The sequence below is a fragment of the Macrosteles quadrilineatus genome, unplaced genomic scaffold, assembly GCF_028750875.1.
Source record: "Macrosteles quadrilineatus isolate MER2022 unplaced genomic scaffold, UCM_ALF_1.0 Scaffold_8__2_contigs__length_117827958, whole genome shotgun sequence".
Lineage (NCBI taxonomy): Eukaryota > Metazoa > Arthropoda > Insecta > Hemiptera > Cicadellidae > Macrosteles > Macrosteles quadrilineatus.
The window spans coordinates 89,808,221-89,827,441 of NW_026542601.1; the positions used below are offsets into that span (position 1 = coordinate 89,808,221).

The 19,221-nt window shown below is 33.7% G+C and overlaps 2 protein-coding genes across 2 annotated transcripts; one reads left to right on the forward strand and one right to left on the reverse strand.

The window, feature by feature from the left end:
* Nucleotides 1-417: 417 nt before the first annotated feature.
* Nucleotides 418-4,063, forward strand: LOC129001767 (beta-1,3-galactosyltransferase brn). Its single transcript, XM_054429206.1, has one exon. The coding sequence runs from the start codon at nucleotides 658-660 to the stop codon at nucleotides 1,870-1,872; it is 1,215 nt and encodes a 404-aa protein (XP_054285181.1). The 5' UTR covers nucleotides 418-657; the 3' UTR covers nucleotides 1,873-4,063.
* A 4,531-nt stretch (nucleotides 4,064-8,594) lies between these two features.
* Nucleotides 8,595-14,360, reverse strand: LOC129000091 (serine/threonine-protein kinase Nek7-like). The gene is made up of 5 exons (XM_054426970.1): nucleotides 14,125-14,360; nucleotides 11,855-12,074; nucleotides 10,576-10,778; nucleotides 9,474-9,587; nucleotides 8,595-9,061 (listed from the first exon to the last, which is right to left on the reverse strand). Exons 1-5 carry the CDS (start codon nucleotides 14,347-14,349, stop codon nucleotides 8,873-8,875), a joined length of 951 nt encoding a protein of 316 aa, XP_054282945.1. The 5' UTR covers nucleotides 14,350-14,360; the 3' UTR covers nucleotides 8,595-8,872.
* Nucleotides 14,361-19,221: the final 4,861 nt, after the last annotated feature.

Genomic DNA, 19,221 nt, shown 5'->3' on the forward strand with positions numbered 1-19,221 from the left:
CTTTGTCTTTTAAGGAGGAATTAATTGACCTAATCAAAGCACATTCACCAATCCTCTTATATCCAATTCAAACTTTGTCACCAGCTTTTATCCCGCACGCAATTAATCAGCTTATATAACGCTCATATTACAATACTTATATAGTTTATAACCAGCATTAATTGAATTGAATGCATATGGTCATTAAATAAATGTCAAGGACGTATAGTCGTTTTTGACAACGCTGTTATTAATGAACAATGACTATTAATGTTATAATCAAGAATATATATTTGATTTAATAAAATAGTGCAGCTTCATGCATGTAGCCAAACTAGCTTTCAAGAGCTAGAAAGAAAAATCTGTTTCTGTATTTTTTCTGTCTGACTGAATGTAATTTGTAAATTCTAAATTCTTCAATTGTCAAGTAAAGTAAGTTAGTACCAATGTTGAGGTTAGGTTTTCTTCTTTGTTATGTTTCCCCATTTTAATTTTAAACAAGCTTAATGTATAGATTGTATGTCAATGTTGAGAGCTAGTTTTTCGTGGATTTCTGGACATAAACGGTTTTAATATTCAGGAAATATCAAAAACCTCTTGTTAAGATTGCAGCATATTGGCACTGTACACTAACTAGGCCTTGGCTGAAGTTAGGATATAATTGTGTGTGATAGATAAATGGTGGAAGTATGGTTTATTGACCAATTTTTAAAAGCCAAGTTAATTATTATTGAAATAATGTTATATTTGCGGAGAAGAAAGGTTATAGTTGTAGGTTTTATTATATTCTTTGTTTTGGTTTACATGGGAGTGTTTACACATTTGTTTGAAAGGGATTTTTATACCGAATTTGAATATCCCTTAGAAGGTGATGTATCTGTATATGTGCAAGAAATGCGCGATGGACATAAACCGTCTCATGAACCTATCAACGAATACAATTTTCCCTTTATCCATGACTGTAAGTTCAAGTGCAGCAATGAAATTACTCCATTACGAGTTGTTTACTTAGTAAAATCAGCATTAAAACATTTCAATAATCGATTAGCTATTAGAAACTCATGGGGATTTGAGAAAAGATTTTCCGATGTACCTATTCGTACAGTGTTTGTTCTTGGTGCGGACAACAGTGATGAAAAACTGCAAGCTAAAATTAATGAAGAAAGTAAAAAATTTGGTGACATCGTTCAAGCAAATTTTACAGACGCCTATTTCAACAACACTATTAAAACCATGATAGCTTTTAAGTGGGCTGTTACATTTTGTAACAATTCAAAATTTTACTTTTTTGTTGATGATGACTTTTATGTGTCCACAAGAAATGTTTTGCAGTTTTTAAGAAATCCTGTTCATTATCCTGCTTATTTAGAAACTCCAATCGACTCTATAGATTCAAAGTCAGGAAAAACGAACACAAGAGATATACTGAACAAGCCTTATGATAATCCTCAATCTGCAACTATGAAAACAAGAAAGCTTTCCCAAGTTATGGACTTTGAACTTCCTGAAAAAGTCAAGCTTTTTACAGGATACGTATTTGTTTCCTCTCCTCACAGACACAGGTCAGGTACGTGGTATGTTTCTCTGGATGAGTATCCATTCCATCTGTGGCCTCCCTATGTCACGGCTGGTGCGTATGTTGTTTCCAAGGAAGTTTTATTGGATCTATACTATGGCAGCTTATTCACAAAGCACTTCAGATTCGACGACATATTTGTGGGATTAGTTGCCTATAAGTTACACATTGAACCTTTGCATTGTGACGAGTTTTACTTTTACAAGAAAGAGTATAGTGTTCATAATTACCATTATGTTGTGGCTTCACATGGTTACAATGACCCGAACGAGCTTCTCAAAGTCTGGAATGAACAAAGATCTATCGGAAATGCTTAGGTAAGCCTCCTGTGTTCATAATTTTGCCAAAACTACCAGAAATCAAACATTCTTTTCTTCTAGATGGGTTCAAAGTTTAATCTAGCCCATGAATTCAAATTGATACTAAGTTATCATTATCCATATTATTTGCAAATTTAGTTTGTAAATTAATTATGATCTTTGCTTTTCCCACTGTAAACTAGACCAATATAGGCTAATATTATGATAGGCTTAAAGAAAGTAACCTACACTGTAAGCTTGCACTCTCCAGCTGATTATCTCCCCTATTTACAATGCTTACAAAAGTAATTAGTTATTTGTTTAACCAATGAATACAAACCATTTAGGAAGCAAAATTTTTATGGAGATACTCTACCTCTCTCTCTAAGCCAATTCTTTGTACCACTCAGTCAGCTTACTTGGCCGTGCACTCACGATAGTTTACTAGCGGCCGCTGCAGGAACTGTCCAAAATTCAAATATTTCCAGACTGAATATTTTACAAAGGCATTTCTTATATTTTTTATAGCCTATTCATTGGTCTAACGGACATATAAACTAATTTTTTTTATGCTCATTTTGTCATCCCAAGAAGCAATAGTCACGTTTAAGCTACTGTCAGGCTACTTTAGGTCTTGTGCCTTAACAAAGACTTGGTCTGAGTAATGTTACTCCAAATAATGTTTGTAGAGCTGCATGGAGTGTCATTTAAACTTATTACCATAATTTATGAATATACAATACAAAAATATGCTTTGCATTTAGGCCTAATGTTATATTTTACAAAGAGTTTTGAACAATAATAATTAACACATGGTTTTAATGATTAATTGCTTCAGGTAGGCTAATCACAGAGCATAGAATAAATATAGAGCCGCCACTCCTATACCTACAGCTATACCAGTAGTGAAGCCGATTTCCGCCATCTTGGTAAGAGAGTCGGGCTTGGAACTTTGAAAACACGGCGTCATTACCACTGTGTTATTCTATGCTACTTTATGAATTAAATGAAGCTACCGCTTTGAGGATACATATAGAACTATCCGCCCTTCGATATTGACCTAGGACTCTGCCCCGTGGGCTTTCAAAGTTCTGAGGTGAGAGTTTTAAAAGTAAATATTGATTAGTGGTTTCCATGGTAACAATATAATGGTTTAAATGTAAATGCAGACCGGGCCGGCCGCCATCTTGGTACGAGAAGCCTGCTTCACTCCAGACGGCAAGTGCCGCCTCTATATTTATTCTATGCTCTGTGCAGGTAATGAACAAATGATTTGATTTTATATTGATTATCCTTGTTGAATATTTTATTTAATGTTTTCCTTTTCTTAAAGTACTGTAATTACGGATGTTTACACATTTACTTTTAATGTAATTTTTGTAGATCTAAGGTCTGATGTAACACAATGAACACATTTGTGATGGTAAAATTTCATCAAATTTGCAATACAATTACTTTTTAACAATAGGCCTATTTAGTTAAGATATAGATTATTCAGCCCATGGATACGGCCCCACAGGCGTTTTTTCACACACTAATGCAGCGTGAAAACACATTAGAGAAATATGAGCAGCATTAAATGTAATGTGGTACTGCCATATGCAGCGTGTTTTCCCACAGTAGCATGTCTTCAAGGTCGTCCACCGCGGGCTGGGGAATGACCTGTGGTCCATTTTTGAAGGTTTTTTATGCTTATTCCCTGGCCAAAAAGCGAGGGAGTCAACAAAGTCAAAATTTTTTTTCAGAAAAGCGTAAAATATTTTTGGGTTAGGCCTACTATACACGTTTCGGTCCCAAACATGTCAACCTTACTGAAAGAACTCAATAGTTTGTTACGACAATGACAGAAATTTACCAAAACTAGGCTACTTAAAGAATTTGAAAAGGCATTGTGCAAGTAAAAGCAAAAATAACAAGTGATCAAACTCTCACTATGACCAACATGAAACATTAATCCCAGCAACAGATGCAAGTCCCACATGGTTAGGAGCTTGCTTAGCACATCTATCTATCTATCTATATATTAATAGGCAAGCATGTTTCTTTAAAACCTTTTTTCTCAGCTCGTGTGTATCGTAGGGAAAATCTACGCATACCGTTAGAAAGCTATTTTCCTGTAGGTGTGCAGAATCCCTTTATAAATTAAAATAGGCTCAAAAATAAGCACAAAAAATGAATTTGAAATTTAAAAAAATTAACATGGGTCTTATGGGTTGTTATGGTGATGACGAAATAACAACACAATATAAACAGAAAATCAAAACAAATGGAAGACATTCCAATCACATGTTTTATTTACAGTGTGGGGTGAAAATAGAGAAGTTTGTACAAAACATACTTTTGGTCGATTTTTCGACCACGGGGCGTGCTCTCGTATATATTAATAGGCAAGCATGTTTCTTTAAAACCTTTTTTCTCAGCCCGTGTTCATCATAGGTAAAATCTGATCATATCGTTAGAAAGCTATTTTCCTGTAGGTGTACACAATCCCTTTATAAATTAAAATAGGCTCCAAGATAAGCACAAAAAATGAGTTTAAAAATTTGAAAAAATTAACATGGATCTTATGGGTTGCCATGCTGGTGACGAAATAACAACAAAATATAAACAGAAAATCAAAACAAATGGAAGAAACTCCAATCACATGTTTTATTTAGCCGTGTGGGGTGAAAATAGAGACGTCTGTACATTACATTTTTTTGGTCGAGTTTCGACCACTGGACGACCTCTCGTATACATATAAAGATGGGTCTGAGAAGCCCATTGCATTTGCATCATGATTGCTTACAAAGCAGTTAAGTGCTTAAAACATGTAGGTACTTCATTTTCATTTTTGTTTGGATTTTGTTTGAATGGATTCATGATTCTGATGAGCGAAAAAAGTTTGAGGGAGAATTAATTTTGAGAAAAGATTATAAAGAATAATATTGGTCTTCTTTGCAATAATACTTTACTTACTAATTGCCATAGCCTATACGTTATAAAAAATTTATACATCTTGTAATACCATGTTATTTTACTAATGTCTCAATTTCATTTCATATTTGCCTATAGATTGGTATTTCCAAAGAATAAACTTGGCTGTGATTTTAGATGTGTAGTTTTGAAAGGGTATTTTTATAAAACTAGTTTTTTTTAAGATTGATGAAAAAAGTGAGTTTAACTGTGAGTTAGCAGAAACATTAAGTGGCCCGGTTTTTTCGACCATTGTTTTTACCATAGTTATTAAGTATTATGTTCAGGTAAAGAAGCACCGAACCTCACACACCAGAAAATTATGTTGTCTAATTGTTAAAAGCTTGTCAGTTTTTTCTTTTGTGGTGGAATTATTCAATACGTTCGCTCCGACTCCGACGTGGCCACCGGTGGCGGACAAATTAAATTTCAGTCAAAAGTAAATTTGTGTGCAAATTACCATAGACAAAAAAAAATGAAATCGTGTTTATAGGAATAATTAGATATAATTTATTATTTATCAACTGTACACTACTTGTACAGTTTCAGTAACAAAATAAGATAACAATTATGCTAATTACCTACACAGTTTAATTAGCATACTGTAATTATTATCTTATTTATCTTATTATCTCATACGGTACCTGTAATCATGTTGAAAACAAGTACATTCATTGAACTTATAAACTTTGAGCAGTGAAAAATAATGTTTTATATACAGTACCGTAACTTAAGATATTTTGAAAGTTTTGTTGTTGAAATAAATTAATAATTCTTTGTCTAACTAGAGTGTGAAGTGGCACTTTGCTGCACCTTAGAGAAATGTTCACGCACAAGCCGCAGGCGAGTGTGGAATGTTTCTCGAGTGCAGCTAAGGAACTTTGCACTCCTGTTACACATTATATTTTTCCTACAGTTACTATAAAGCGTATACATAATTAGTAGGCCTAAATAATTTTCAAACACTATACAACACGTTTAGGTTAGGTTAAATCTAAACATTGGAATTTGAAACACTGCCAGCTGATCGTAGTTGTAGGATCTTTAAGTGTTGCAAACTTATTTTCAAGCGTACGTGTATTACCTGCCTAATAAAAGCACAGTTTTGTGTTGTTTGGTTGGAATACTGGAGTGCGGCAAAAGTCAAATGAGTTCAGCAAAAGTAAGTAAATCCCACACAGCACAGGATATTCCCAGGATATCCTGACCAGTCCCTCATATCCCACAGAGGTCCCAGGATTTGAAAAATGTCCCTAGGATCACTCTAGGATATTACACATATGCCACACAAAAATTCATTTTGAGGGTTTCCTTGGGACTTCCTATTGATATTCTCGGTCCCAGTTGGCTACATTAAAACATATTTTTTAGTATTGAATGTATTTTTTCAAGTGAAAAGTGTTTGAGAAAAGTAATTAAAAAGGAATTCAATCTTATTTCAAAGTAACAATAACATTGCCATTGATTTATACAAATTAATCAAGTTTTTCTGATCATATCCATAGGACATACTTTGGAGATCGGTAGGAAATTCCCGTGGGGCAGAGCTCTGCAGAATACAGTGTTGGAACACCTGCTTAACATATACAGTAATAATGCAACAAATATGGTTTTTTATAACAATTCTTTTAACTTATTTGAGTAAATTTTTAATAGCTAAACAATTTAAGGGGAAAGATTAATTAATCATATAACAATTATAATAATAACATTACTAATTGGTAATCAATTAATCTATATTCAAATCTTCTCCAACTCTTAGAAAAAACAATTCAACAACAGTATTGATGAATACTGTAAATCGAATCATAGTATCACAAATATTTTAAGTATTGCAACCATTGCAGTTGTCGGCTCCTCTTTAACTGCTTGAAAACACATAATATTAACCATTACAGAAAGCTCAGAGGTTCATAAGTTCAAGGTGTCAGGTTCAAAACCCATTTGGTGATGGTATTTTTGTTCTATGTTTTTTCAAAATTTGTTTTTATTAACTATTTTATCAAAATACTTAACTGATAAATGCACTTTTCTGACTAAATCATTATTGTTTTGTGTTTTGATGTACCCAGGATATGGGGATATGTCCTGGGGATATTCTTTATATCCTGATGGGACATTCTGGGAATATTCCTAGGATACCCTTGTGCCGTGTGGGATGCAGCAATTAGCTACTTTTATATGCTATAATCAGTGCAAGGAAGCCCACTATGTCAGGTAACTGTAGGAAAAACACGTTTTCTTTTGTATCTCGCTATTTTTTAATGTACCGTTCATGTACCACCCACGCACACGTTTCATGTGGCTTCTACAAACACGAATATAATTATATTTAGTAAAAACACTCACAAAGACTCTGACTGAAATGCCGTTTTGATGTGTACAATCACCATAGTCACGGGGTCCACTGGTGGCGCATGTCGGAGATTTGGGGACTACTGCGTGTACCACTGGTGGAACACGGCAGGGTTTTGGGGACCACCAATGGTACACGTAAGAGAAAACCTTAATAAATTGCTAAAAAAGTTAACGGAGCGAACGTGTTAAATTGACATTAGGAGGAGAAGGTTGCCAAAGTTGAAAATGTGGGTATAATTCCCATCTAGAATACGTTGATAATTGTATGGTTTCTGTAAAATTTGTGAAAATGTACAATTTTAACAACTTTTATTCCCTCCCATCCCAAAAATCAAGCCATCAATAGTAACTTTTTACTACAAATTTGGAAAATGGTAGGAAACATCTTTTGGCAGTCATAACTCTTTAGGGTACTTTTCTGTTAAATTTTTCTGTACTATAGTAGTAAAATACCTCTTTAAATTTTTAATTTTTTCAGTCCAACATTTTTTTGTAGCCTATATTATTTGGAATATTTATTTCCTCTTAAAATTGTAACAGAATGGAAATAAATTATTTTTGTCCGACTAATAAAAAGTAATTAACTTAAAGCAGCGAAGCGTCTGTATTTGTATTTATCTAATTTAATTTGAAAGTCAAAATATTATCATGTTTATATGTATATTATGTTGTAGTTATAGAACAATAAAATAAATTTAGCTTTAAAATTATTATAAAAAATGAATACATAGACTAGGTATGTGTTTTTTAAATTTTATTTTATAGGTTTGCAAACAGTGTTATGTTGTAAGTTTCTTTTTTGTTTTGAATCAAGTGTATCTATTTTTACGTTTAATAAATAATATTTCTTCAGTTAAATGGATTTTTGTTTTAAGTTACCGATACCTGTTTAAAATAAAATATTGGAATCTTTTAAATTTCTCTTAGTTCATTCTGTTCAGTTATACCATAGGCCTATTCAGATACAATTGAGCCCATCACAAAGGAGTAAGATAGAGAGGATACAAGTAGCTTATGGGACATCTGTGTGCTTTTAGCTCTGGTATGTTGTATTGTAAATGTACAGTACTTGTACTGAAGGAAGAGCCCGAACAGCGATGGACACACAGCATTGTTGTACAGCAGTTGTAGCGCACAGGGTCTTCCTACAGCATGAGCGCTGTAGTACGTGATGACGAGGGGGAAAGGAGAGCGGGAGGGAACGATGAATTGAATTTGCTCTAGATACCAGCGACTGGTGCTAGACTTTACTTAAGTGTACCATTGAATGTATCCTCTGTTTCTTACTTCTCTGTGAAAACATTAACAACTTGACACAGCATAATAACCTTTTAGGTAAAATATTGATACGTTAAATATTTATTTGCAAAAAGGTTTTATACAATTTTAAAACATTAATCTTAATGCAACTCTAAAAGCTAGCAAAAGCATAGTTAAAGTAATTAAATTTTACACTACCTATATTTAACATTTTCACTTTTTCTCTACAAAAATAATTTACATTGCATTCCTTCAAACAGTAAAATAATTTACAGTAGTAATGATTACACTAAAAACAACAGCTTTTGGTAGCAACACTTTCTCCCAGAAAGTCTTCTCAGCACCAACACTCAACAGAACACTTGCGCAAAACCAACATTGTTTGACTGAAGTGCAAAAAATTGGTGACAGGAGACATCAGTTAGGCCTTACGATCAAATGAGAATCATTTGTTAGAACATCGAGACTGAAGAACTCGTCTGATGGAGACAGAGGAAGGCGGGAGGGAGTGAGGAGCGGCCGGGTGTCTAAAAATGTTTTTCTCGTGCATCGTCTGTGCAACTCCGTGAACATGAGAAATGTCTGGCCGTCTAGATGGGTCAGCTGTTATACACTCTTTGATTAGCTTCTGCATCTAGAAAGGTGTAAATTTACATCAGGAAACATTTGATTTGTTTTAACGGTAGTTTTTGATACATTGTATGCTAAAGCCAAAACCCTATGTAGATAATCAAATGCTATGCTGTCTAGGTCTAGGTAGAGTGCTGTGTTCTAGTCAAATGTAATAACAACTGAATTGACTGTGCTAACATTTTATACCAAGTTTATATACGTGGTCACTAGACCTATTCATGTTACAACAAGGAATTGTAATATGCGTTCCATTTTAAAGTGACAACCAGGGCCAGGAACTGAGAATATATATGTCTGACTGGTTCTTAAATAATGAATAATAGATCTGCATAAATAATCTCTTAAATAATTTTTCTACATGTATCTGGAATTCCTTAAATAATATATAACCCTTGAAATTTTCAATTACGCACCTGCATAGAATATACAACTGATGGGATTGGAGCGTATTCACATCTTTCAATTTTTTTGCATAGCGTAAACAAATTCATTTTATTCCCGTAAAACGGCGATTGAAGTGCAGCCATCTGCAAAACAAATTTACATTTTGTTCAAAGGTTTATTGCGGACATTTTCCATCATGATTGTAAAAAACAATACATTTCGGGATCTGGAATCTGATCCCGTCCTCAGGTGAAAAAACTTAACTACCTAACACATTACAACTAACAATACACAAATGCCCAACCTAAGTTGGAATACACTACAGAAGGTAGCAGTAAAAAAATGCATTAAAATTTTACATTTAATTTAATTTCAATCCACTGCTAAACAGATCTAAACCCTTTTTGACTTTTTTTATTCATTGACTGAAATTTCACACTCAAATTTAAATTAAATTTATAGTACCAACTTTTGTTTGCCAAAAGTTTGATACAGTTTAACTGTATCAATGCAGTATAAGGCCTAAAACGTTTTATTCTGTTTGATAAAATTTGCTGGTTAATTTTGGAATCATGTTTACTAGATAAAAATGTTCATTATACACATTTTAAAATATCATTTAATAAATAATCTCTGCACAAATTCATAAGAAAAAAAACTTAACAAGATTTTAATATTTACATGATGTTTTTATTAGGTCATTATTATTCATCATCTTCTGACTCCAAGCTGGTAAATTCAATACCACATTGTTTTTACACTGAACAGTTTATCTGACGTCTCATTTTACAATGTTAGTATTACAGACCTCTCTCCATACCTATTAGTAATTTCTCTCAAGAAGCTATGTTGTGACTGTAGGAAAAATATTATGTGTAACACTAGTGCAAAAGGCCTTTGCTGCACTCGAGATCATTCCGCACTCGCCTGCGGCTCGTGTAAACATTGCTCTCGTGTGCAGCAAAGTGCCACTTTACCCACTAGTTACACAAAAAACTATTGAATGGGAAGTTAAGTATATGAGGTTATTTGTTTAAGAAAGATTTTATCCTGAAATGTTCTGCCAGTCCTCCTCGGAGAGCTTTATTTCTGCAACTGCACCTAACAAATCTAAAACAATCTCCAGGTTACCTCATACAGTAAGCAACCCAAGGACCATATGTCGCTAGAGAAGGTGTAACCACACTCCTGCATTCGCTCAGGACTCATGTAGTACGGAGTTCCAACCATAGAGTGTGCTGCCATAGTCTTGGCACTGAAGTAGCGACCGAGACCTAGGTCACCGAGCTTAACTGTGCCATCTGCGGTGATGAAAACGTTTGCTGGTTTTATGTCTGAAAGAGAAATGTTCAGTTCAGTTTAGGATCTTGTAGAATAGTTATTTGTGCAACTAGTGAGAAAAGTGAGCAATTGACTCACTCGAGAGAAATCCTTACTCACGAGCCGTAGGCGAGTGAGGAATGGTTTCTCGAGTGAGGCAATTGTACTTTGAACTCGAGTTGCACATTATACTTTTCCTACAGTTACCATAAAACAAATAAATTGGTGAAGAAACATAACCTATTTTTACACAGAAGTGAACTTTTAATATAACATTTAATGTGTTGTGACAAATACAACAGTACAACAGCTGACCAGCTGATTTACAGCCAGTGCTGCCAACGTATATCGCGCGCATACGACGTTGCCTGCATGTTACACGCTCACTATTTCGTGCCTTCTCGTTGCAAATCTGGAGTGAGACAAAGTAGTTAGAGTGAGACAATGTTAACATTGTCTCACTGATGAGCGAATTGGCCACTTTGCTTTCTCAAATCAGTGAGGGAACATGTACATTGTTAGGTAACTGTAGGAAAAAGTAATAGTTATGGTTGAAGATGGAAAAATCTTAGAAGTGATAAATAATCTGATTGTATGCTGTAGAGTGTTGAAGAAATAACTATAGTTATAGAAATTTGCGAATTTGGGGGATATGAAAAAGAGTGCAATTTTCATAAGCTAAACATTTAGCATCTGGTTATGATATCTTTGATATTGGAGGTTTGAATTTCAGCATGCCCATGTGAAAAATGGGTCTGAATTTATATGTTTTAAAATTATTTGAGTGATCTCTCCTCTTTATAGGGTGGCTGGTGGGTTTATAGTGAAGGGAAAGTGGCCAATAAGAAGAGAGAGGTTTCTGGATATTTCCAATCTCCATGCAGAGCAAACAAGGGAGAGTTTATTGTTCATGATTCTTTATTGTTTGATTACAAGGTGCAGTTTTGCTCAATGTTGAGTAACGGGTTATCTAGTGATATTTAAATAGCAAATAAATCTGACAATTTTAAAGGAATAATTCAGTTGAATTCCAGCCAGGCGGAAATTGACTAAATCTGCAGGTTTCCTGTGGAGGGGGTATATGTTTTACCTCTGTGCATGATCCTCTTGGAGTGCATGTGGGAGACCGCACTGCAGATCTGTACAAAGTATTTCCAGATAGTTCTCTCTGGGATGAGCCGCCGTTGTCTTCGGAAGTACTTGATCATCCGAGCCAAGTCCCCGGCCTCTGCTAGCTCCAAGACAATCACCAGCTCGTTGTTCTTTATCAGGGATGCGTAGTACTTGATGATGTTGGGGTGGTCCATTTGCTGCCAAGGAAAATTACAAAATAGTAATAAGTATTTCTTATCATATCAATGTGAAAATACCTTTTTCCGACATCCACGAGGCCACATATTCTCTACAATACTCTTTGGCCGTTCTCATTGATTGGTTCTACAAGTAGAAATTTCAACTAAATTCAACTAATTAGACCAAAATATTTTCCTTGAAAAAAACCTACATTGCCACATGAAGTTCAAATATATGGTAACTTTCTACCGTGGAACCCTGATGACCAGACCATAAAATATCTTGGAGTATGGCTGGACAAAGAACTTAATTGGAACTACCACGTTAATAAAAAAAACTGTCCCAAGGTTATGTACGCCTTGTAAAGCTTTTTTCCTTTGATAAATAGAAAATCTACTCTAAAACCAGCTTATGCAGTTTTAATCTATACATAAATAATTCAGCCGTTAATAACATATGGATCACCTTTCTGGGGATCAGCTATTTCAAAAAATGAACAGTTCAAAATTCAAGTAATCTAAAATAAAATTCTTAGAATAGCAGTGAATGCTCCTTGGTTTTAGTTAGAAATAAACACATACTCGAAGAGATTGGAATAGAGTCTGTCTCGACCTTCATTGAAACATCCACCAAATTTCTAAATTCTCTGTTCAATGTTACTGGAGCACTGGCATTCAATCTTTGCAAAACAAAAGAAAATAGAAGATTGCGCCGAAGGCTTCCCGAGGACTTCTTGTTGGACGAAGCCTAAAGAAAGTTGAACATGTGACCTGCATCTAACTTTACTATGTTACAGGCTGTCTCAAGTTTGAGCGAACCCGCAATGTTATTATTTGTGTTATTTTATTTTTTATTTTGTTAAAACTTCTGTGACTAATGTAATATTGAACCAGAAATAAATGTTGTAAAAAAAAGAAGAAAAAGGCTGTTGTCCGAATTAAAATAAATGGCATCAGCAAACTGACACATGCTTTCTCTCCCATTAGCCGAATTTTAATGGGTAAGCAGGAGAAACTACGAGTTTATATAACGAAAATCACAAAAATCTTCATAAATTTTGAAATGTAACTTAAAATTACCAGCGTTGGGAGTTGTGCTATTTTGTTTACGGTTAAAGGGACTTATATCTAACCACAAAAATGTTCTAAATTTTAATCAAAATCATTATACCCCTTTTTATGAAATCAGACTATTTTTATAAGAAAATTTAACACAAAAATGTTAAAAAAAGGAAAAAGAGTAATGAGATAATAGATAAGTATCCACATACCAAATTAAGTAAATAATAAAAAAACATACTACATGGGTGTCTGTAGATCCTGTACAAATCCACACACACAAACACACACCCTACTATAGATTGTCTGATGATGAACTGAAATTCGCTCATGAATAAAGACCTTATTTATTTATTGTTCCTGAACCTTTTAAAACCGGTTTGGATTTGAATCAAGTTATGTCATTGTTTTACACCATTAATTTAATACTAAAGATGAACATGTCATGATTACAACTTAACCACACTTTTACTTAAGCAAAATGTTGGAAGTATAGTTGGTTTTATATTAAATTAATTGTTGTTACTTGTATAAGGATAATTATTACAATTCCTAAATAATATAATTAAAACCTATGACTATTTCCAATTTAGTTATTGAATAAAATATGAAAAACATCGCCTTTTCTTTCAATTTTGTGGGGAAATAATGAGGTGTCTTAGTTATCTTAATGTAGATAGTTATCAGTAGGAAAATTAATTTGCTCATAGTTATATTCGTAGTTATAACTATGACTAGTATTTAACTCTATATATTAATGTATTTATATTCGTAGAATGTAATCAAGTGTCTTAGTAAAATTTTACTTTGAGAAATCTACAAGAAAACTATTTGTTGACAAAATGAAGCGATAAACGCAGTATTCAATTATTAATACTATTTCATTCGAACTTAGTTCTTAACTCAAAAAGTTCCAGCGATTTAGTTTCTAGCAAATCTAGTTATAAACAATTTTTTGCTGAACGCCGTACAAGCTGTAGGTTTATAAACAAGCGACGAAACTTTATACCTGCAATAAATTTATCTCCTTCATGCAGTCCAATCTAGCCTTAACATCCACCATGTCAAATATCTGTATTTTCTTAAGCGCCACCGTCCTATGTTCACCAGTCTTCACTTTGGCTTTGTAAACACAGCTGAACTGTCCCTTGCCTATCAACTTTTCTACGACGAAGTTGTCCATGTTGAAAATACTTTCTTGCATAGCGGTGTATTCCGTCACTTCGTCGGCCATATTTACAACCTCCTAACGTTCACTGAGGCTGCATAGGTAAATAAGCGCCTGCCGTGCAGTGTACAGCAATCGCGGAAGGAGTGACCACTGACCAATGGTCGATGACAGCAATGCAACTTTGCCGTGTTTGGTCGTGTCGCGTGTCCTCATAGCGTGTATGGTCTACGAGCAAAGGTCGTCGGTAATCGATTGGATATCACATATCAAGGGAAGCGTTTTACATTTGTTTTGACCGTGTGTTTGGCCCACTTGAAATGTGTTCAATAGTGTTGAGCTGCTAGAGGTGGGCCTTGAACATGAATTAGCTTAGTTTAAGGAGCAAGAGATGAAATAAAAAAGTAATAAGATTTTTTTAACTCCTAGAAAAAATAACGTTAAAAATTAATAATACCCCCGCCGCAGCAAACCTGCAGACGAAATGAATTTCCATTAGCCTGATTGGATTTACACTAAAATGCCTCCCTACAAATATCACATTTATTCCCTATTTAAATAGAATCCGGTTTAACGAGTACTTAGGTTTGCTGCAACAGGGAGGGTAAAAAAAGGGTTTTTTATTGTAAAAAGTTAATAGTTTAGTAACAAATGAATGTATTTTCCAAATTCTATCAAAACATGTTCATAAACAAGCAAACTACAACTGTTGACTTATTCTCCATAAGAATAACGTAGGGATTTTAAATTTACAATTTTTTTTGAATTTTCTCCGTAAGCATTAAAGGCGCACAACAACGCTTCACTATACTAAATTAATTGTTTTTGTAAGCTCTACAAAACGGTTTGGAAAGAAATTGTGAAATTTTGTGTTTTTAGGGTCGAAAATGGGAAAAAGCTATTTTTACCCCATAACCCCCCCCCATAAACCCCCGTTCCCATAGTCCGATCATGCTAGTTCGCGAATAAAAGTAGGTTTACACGTTTATACCAAATTTCATCAAAATCGGACCATTTTTGTTCGAGTTATCGTCCCAACGGACACACATATATAAATATACAGTATATTTTTAAGTTATGTTCACAATAATTCATAAATATATATATGAGTTTGAACGGACGGTGTTTTAGGCCTCTCTCTTTTAGGACCTCAAAACGAAAATGTAAATCGGCCCCGGGTCCAGGTCTTACCATGAGTACTACGGTAATCAACATGGACAGCTATTCAAGCTGCTAGATTTTGGAAGAAGATTATTTAATCAGTCAGTCCGGACACGGAAAGTAAGTACTACGGTAATAGCTTATTCCCTACATGGGAAATTCGCTATAAAATAAGTTGGCTCCCTGGGATGAAATGCCCTTTATTATCTTGTTTTGTCTTTCTGATACGGTAAAAAATACTGTAACCCTTAAACATCATGGGTCGTTGAGTTATTTAACTATATTTATGATATGATATTTTCGTTCATTTTTTAAAATACAAAAATCCAAAAATATTGTTTAAACACGTTTTTGTTGCCGCACTACATTCGCACATACGGTGTATCACGTATGTCATTGTTAACGTGAATGGTCCGTGAGCAAAGGCCATCAAATCATCTCAAATTGAATGGATATCAGATATCAACGAAAGCGTCAATTTGTTTTGACCATGTGTATAACCACTTGTTCAATTATTTATGACAAATTTCGTATTGTTCGGCACAAGTTATACTGTAGTTTCATTTGCGAATAAGTTTGTGTTGTTTTTAACAATCTATACTATACAGTAACAAACAATCTATATTAATAGGCAAGCATGTTTCTCGGCAACCTTTTTTCTCAGCTCGCGTGCATCGTTTTTCGTAAAAAAAAACACGAAAAATGAATTAAAAAATTATAAAAAATTAACTTGGGTCTTATTTATGGGTTGCCATGCTCGTGACGAAATAACTATGAAATATAAACAGAAAATCAAAACAAATGGAAGAAATTCTAATCACATGTTTTATTAAGGGGTTGGAAATAGTGACTGTTTATTACATATATTTTGGACGAGTTTTCGACCACTGGACGACCTCTAGTTTATATTATTGTTATCGATGAAATGTCTTTTTAACGGTGTATTAGTTAAATAAATATGAATAAACATTTTTTCTAAAAATCGGTCACAGTTTACTCCGTAAGTTTTGCATAGGAAGCAAATGACTCCTAAATTAAAAGTATGAAAGAGAAAGTTTAACACAACTTCTTGCTTGGTTATCAATCTATAAAGATAAACGGATTAATTGTATCTTATGATAACTTACATCTCTTAATGTAGGTCAAAAAAATAAATAATGCCAGAAACGGTGCGAGCCCTGTGGGCTTAGGTCACATGTTGGCCTGACTTGAAGTAATGTGACAAACAATTCCAGGTCTGTGTCCAACAGAGTAGAGGGGGTTTTTTAGTGAGTAGTCTGTGATAAACTCAGGAGTCTCACACTACAGGCTGGCCACCTATGTGCGTAAAAGCATTTTCCCTCCTCACCCTAAAAAAAAACATCTCTTAATAAACTAATACAACATGGAAAAACTAGTTTTAAAATGCTGGTTGGGGTACTTATTTTTACCCTGGTTGGTATTATGTTCAATTTTATAATACAATATGGCTATTTAATATTAAAAGCTTAAAAATATTTTTAATTTGGTATATAAGTATCTAAGTACGATTTTGCAGAAAAGCTGCATATTTTTTACTAAAAAAATGTTATTCTAGTCGATAATTAATTTAAATGTAAAGTTGGGCTCCTTAACTAGTAAATCTCCCGTAATTTATTTTTCACACGATTTGTTTGGTGATGAATAATGATAACTAGGATAGAGTGGCAACATCTTCGCTTTCGACAGTTCTCCCAACGATTAAACATGCTCTCTTTTAAATGATCGTCCTTGTGGATCCACTAAAACAATTTCAAGTTTGCTACTATCCGGTAAATGTGGACGGAGATTTGATGTCTAATACTGGTCTTGTGGTTATTAAAACAAATTTATAATAGTGTAACTAAATATAGCAATTCATTAATCACCATTGCTTGTCTCTTGGTCTAGGATCAAATAGTTAGTCAGAAATCACTCTAAAACATTGCAGAGATGAAAAATAACAGGCCTTGTGCTGCTCATAAAGATGAGAATTTGTATGACGTGTATTTAAGCCAATGGCATTGTTCAGTTTCAGTAAATGGTTTTACGTGAGAGTCTAAACTCAATTGGAAAAGAAGATTGGGCACGGCACGGGCGAGTACCTTACAGTTGTAACGCAACTATATGATTATTTCTCAACATGTTTATAGTATTTTAAACTTGACAGTATTCTAATAAAGCAGCTAATTATAATTTGTTAAATTAGTTTAAACATAATCGAACGTCAATTGGTATGATATTAATATTATTATGTTTTACATAATAAAAATAGCTATTGTAAATACATATGGATGGTTTCGAAGATGCAAAAATACATAGTTAGACATGGACTATTTGTTAATAAAGACTTTGAACATAAATCTAGTTAAATTTCACTATTTCGTATTTCGTGTTTGATGCATTATGAAAAATCATACTATGTTGAGCAATGTATGAGTATATGGAGTGTTAACATAATCTATAATTTAACAATTTTTTAAATTATTTATATTGTTAAGCATATATTTAGGAAAAAATAAAGCTATAATCACTCACTCCGAATAATAACACATAAACAATATGACCAATTTACAACCGTTGTAAGGCTTCAATAAATTGTCAAAAATATCTAAAGGCCAAGATAAATCTCGTTATCTTGGACTTATTATAAAGAAATAAAGTTATTGAGTTTACTAATTTAAACAACATTGTTTAGATTTGTGTTATTATACTAGAACTTTTAGCGAATTTCTCTTTATTAAGTAGCTATTACTTAGGTGGCACGGTAAGACCTAAATCCGGGACCGATTTACTATTTCATTTTGATGTCCCCAGAGGCCAAAAACACTGTTCGTTCAAAAGTTTATGGGGTAAAATTGGTTCTCTAGTTTTTGACCCTCAAAACATAAAATTTTCTAATTTCTCTTTAAACCTTTTTAAAGAGATTAAAACACAAATAATTTAGTATATTGAATTGTTTTTAGAGTTATTGGTTCGCGGAGAAAATTTGAGAAATTTGAAATTCTCATGTCATTCTTATGGAGGATAAATAAACTGTTGTAGTTTGCTTGTATATGGATATATTTTGATTAGAAGTGGCAAACATATGTATTTTATACTAAGCTATATTTTACTAAACACACACTTTATTTCCCTCCCTGTAACAGAAATCATTGGTACTTGTTAAACCTAATGTTATTTAAATATATTTAAATGAAAATCCAATCAGGTAGACTAAATGCAAATTCGCTTAGTCTGCAGGTTTGATGCGGTGGGGGCGTCGTTTAATGTATGAGATGTATAAAATCCACCCACATGTTGTAAAAATCAAAATATTTGTTATAAAAACTACGGTACAAATTACTGATCACTGTAAGAAGAGAAACACCATATGTATTTTCTCGGCTATACGGGTACAACAGGTGTTCCCAATTCACTTTAAAATGTAGAAGAACCATACAGCAAACTTCAAGTGGTTTTTCGCATATCTCTATTTAACTTTACATGATTGTCAAGAGACTGCCGAACAAATAGCTTGTTGGACGCAGATCGGACAGTGTAGTAGTTTAGACTTCCAGGACTAAACAAAAAAAAAAAACAAACATAAATTCATCCCAAACATTTATTTACGCAAATATAACTAACTCATAACTCAAAGTTAAATTGAAAATCTTGTTTGCGAAGCTCAAAATAGATTTACAGGTTTCCAATAAATATTGACAATAAGTCAATCTGTAAAACGTCGTGTGACATTTGAGAGTTACGCCACAGTCGAGAGTTAGGTTATGTCACCGATCA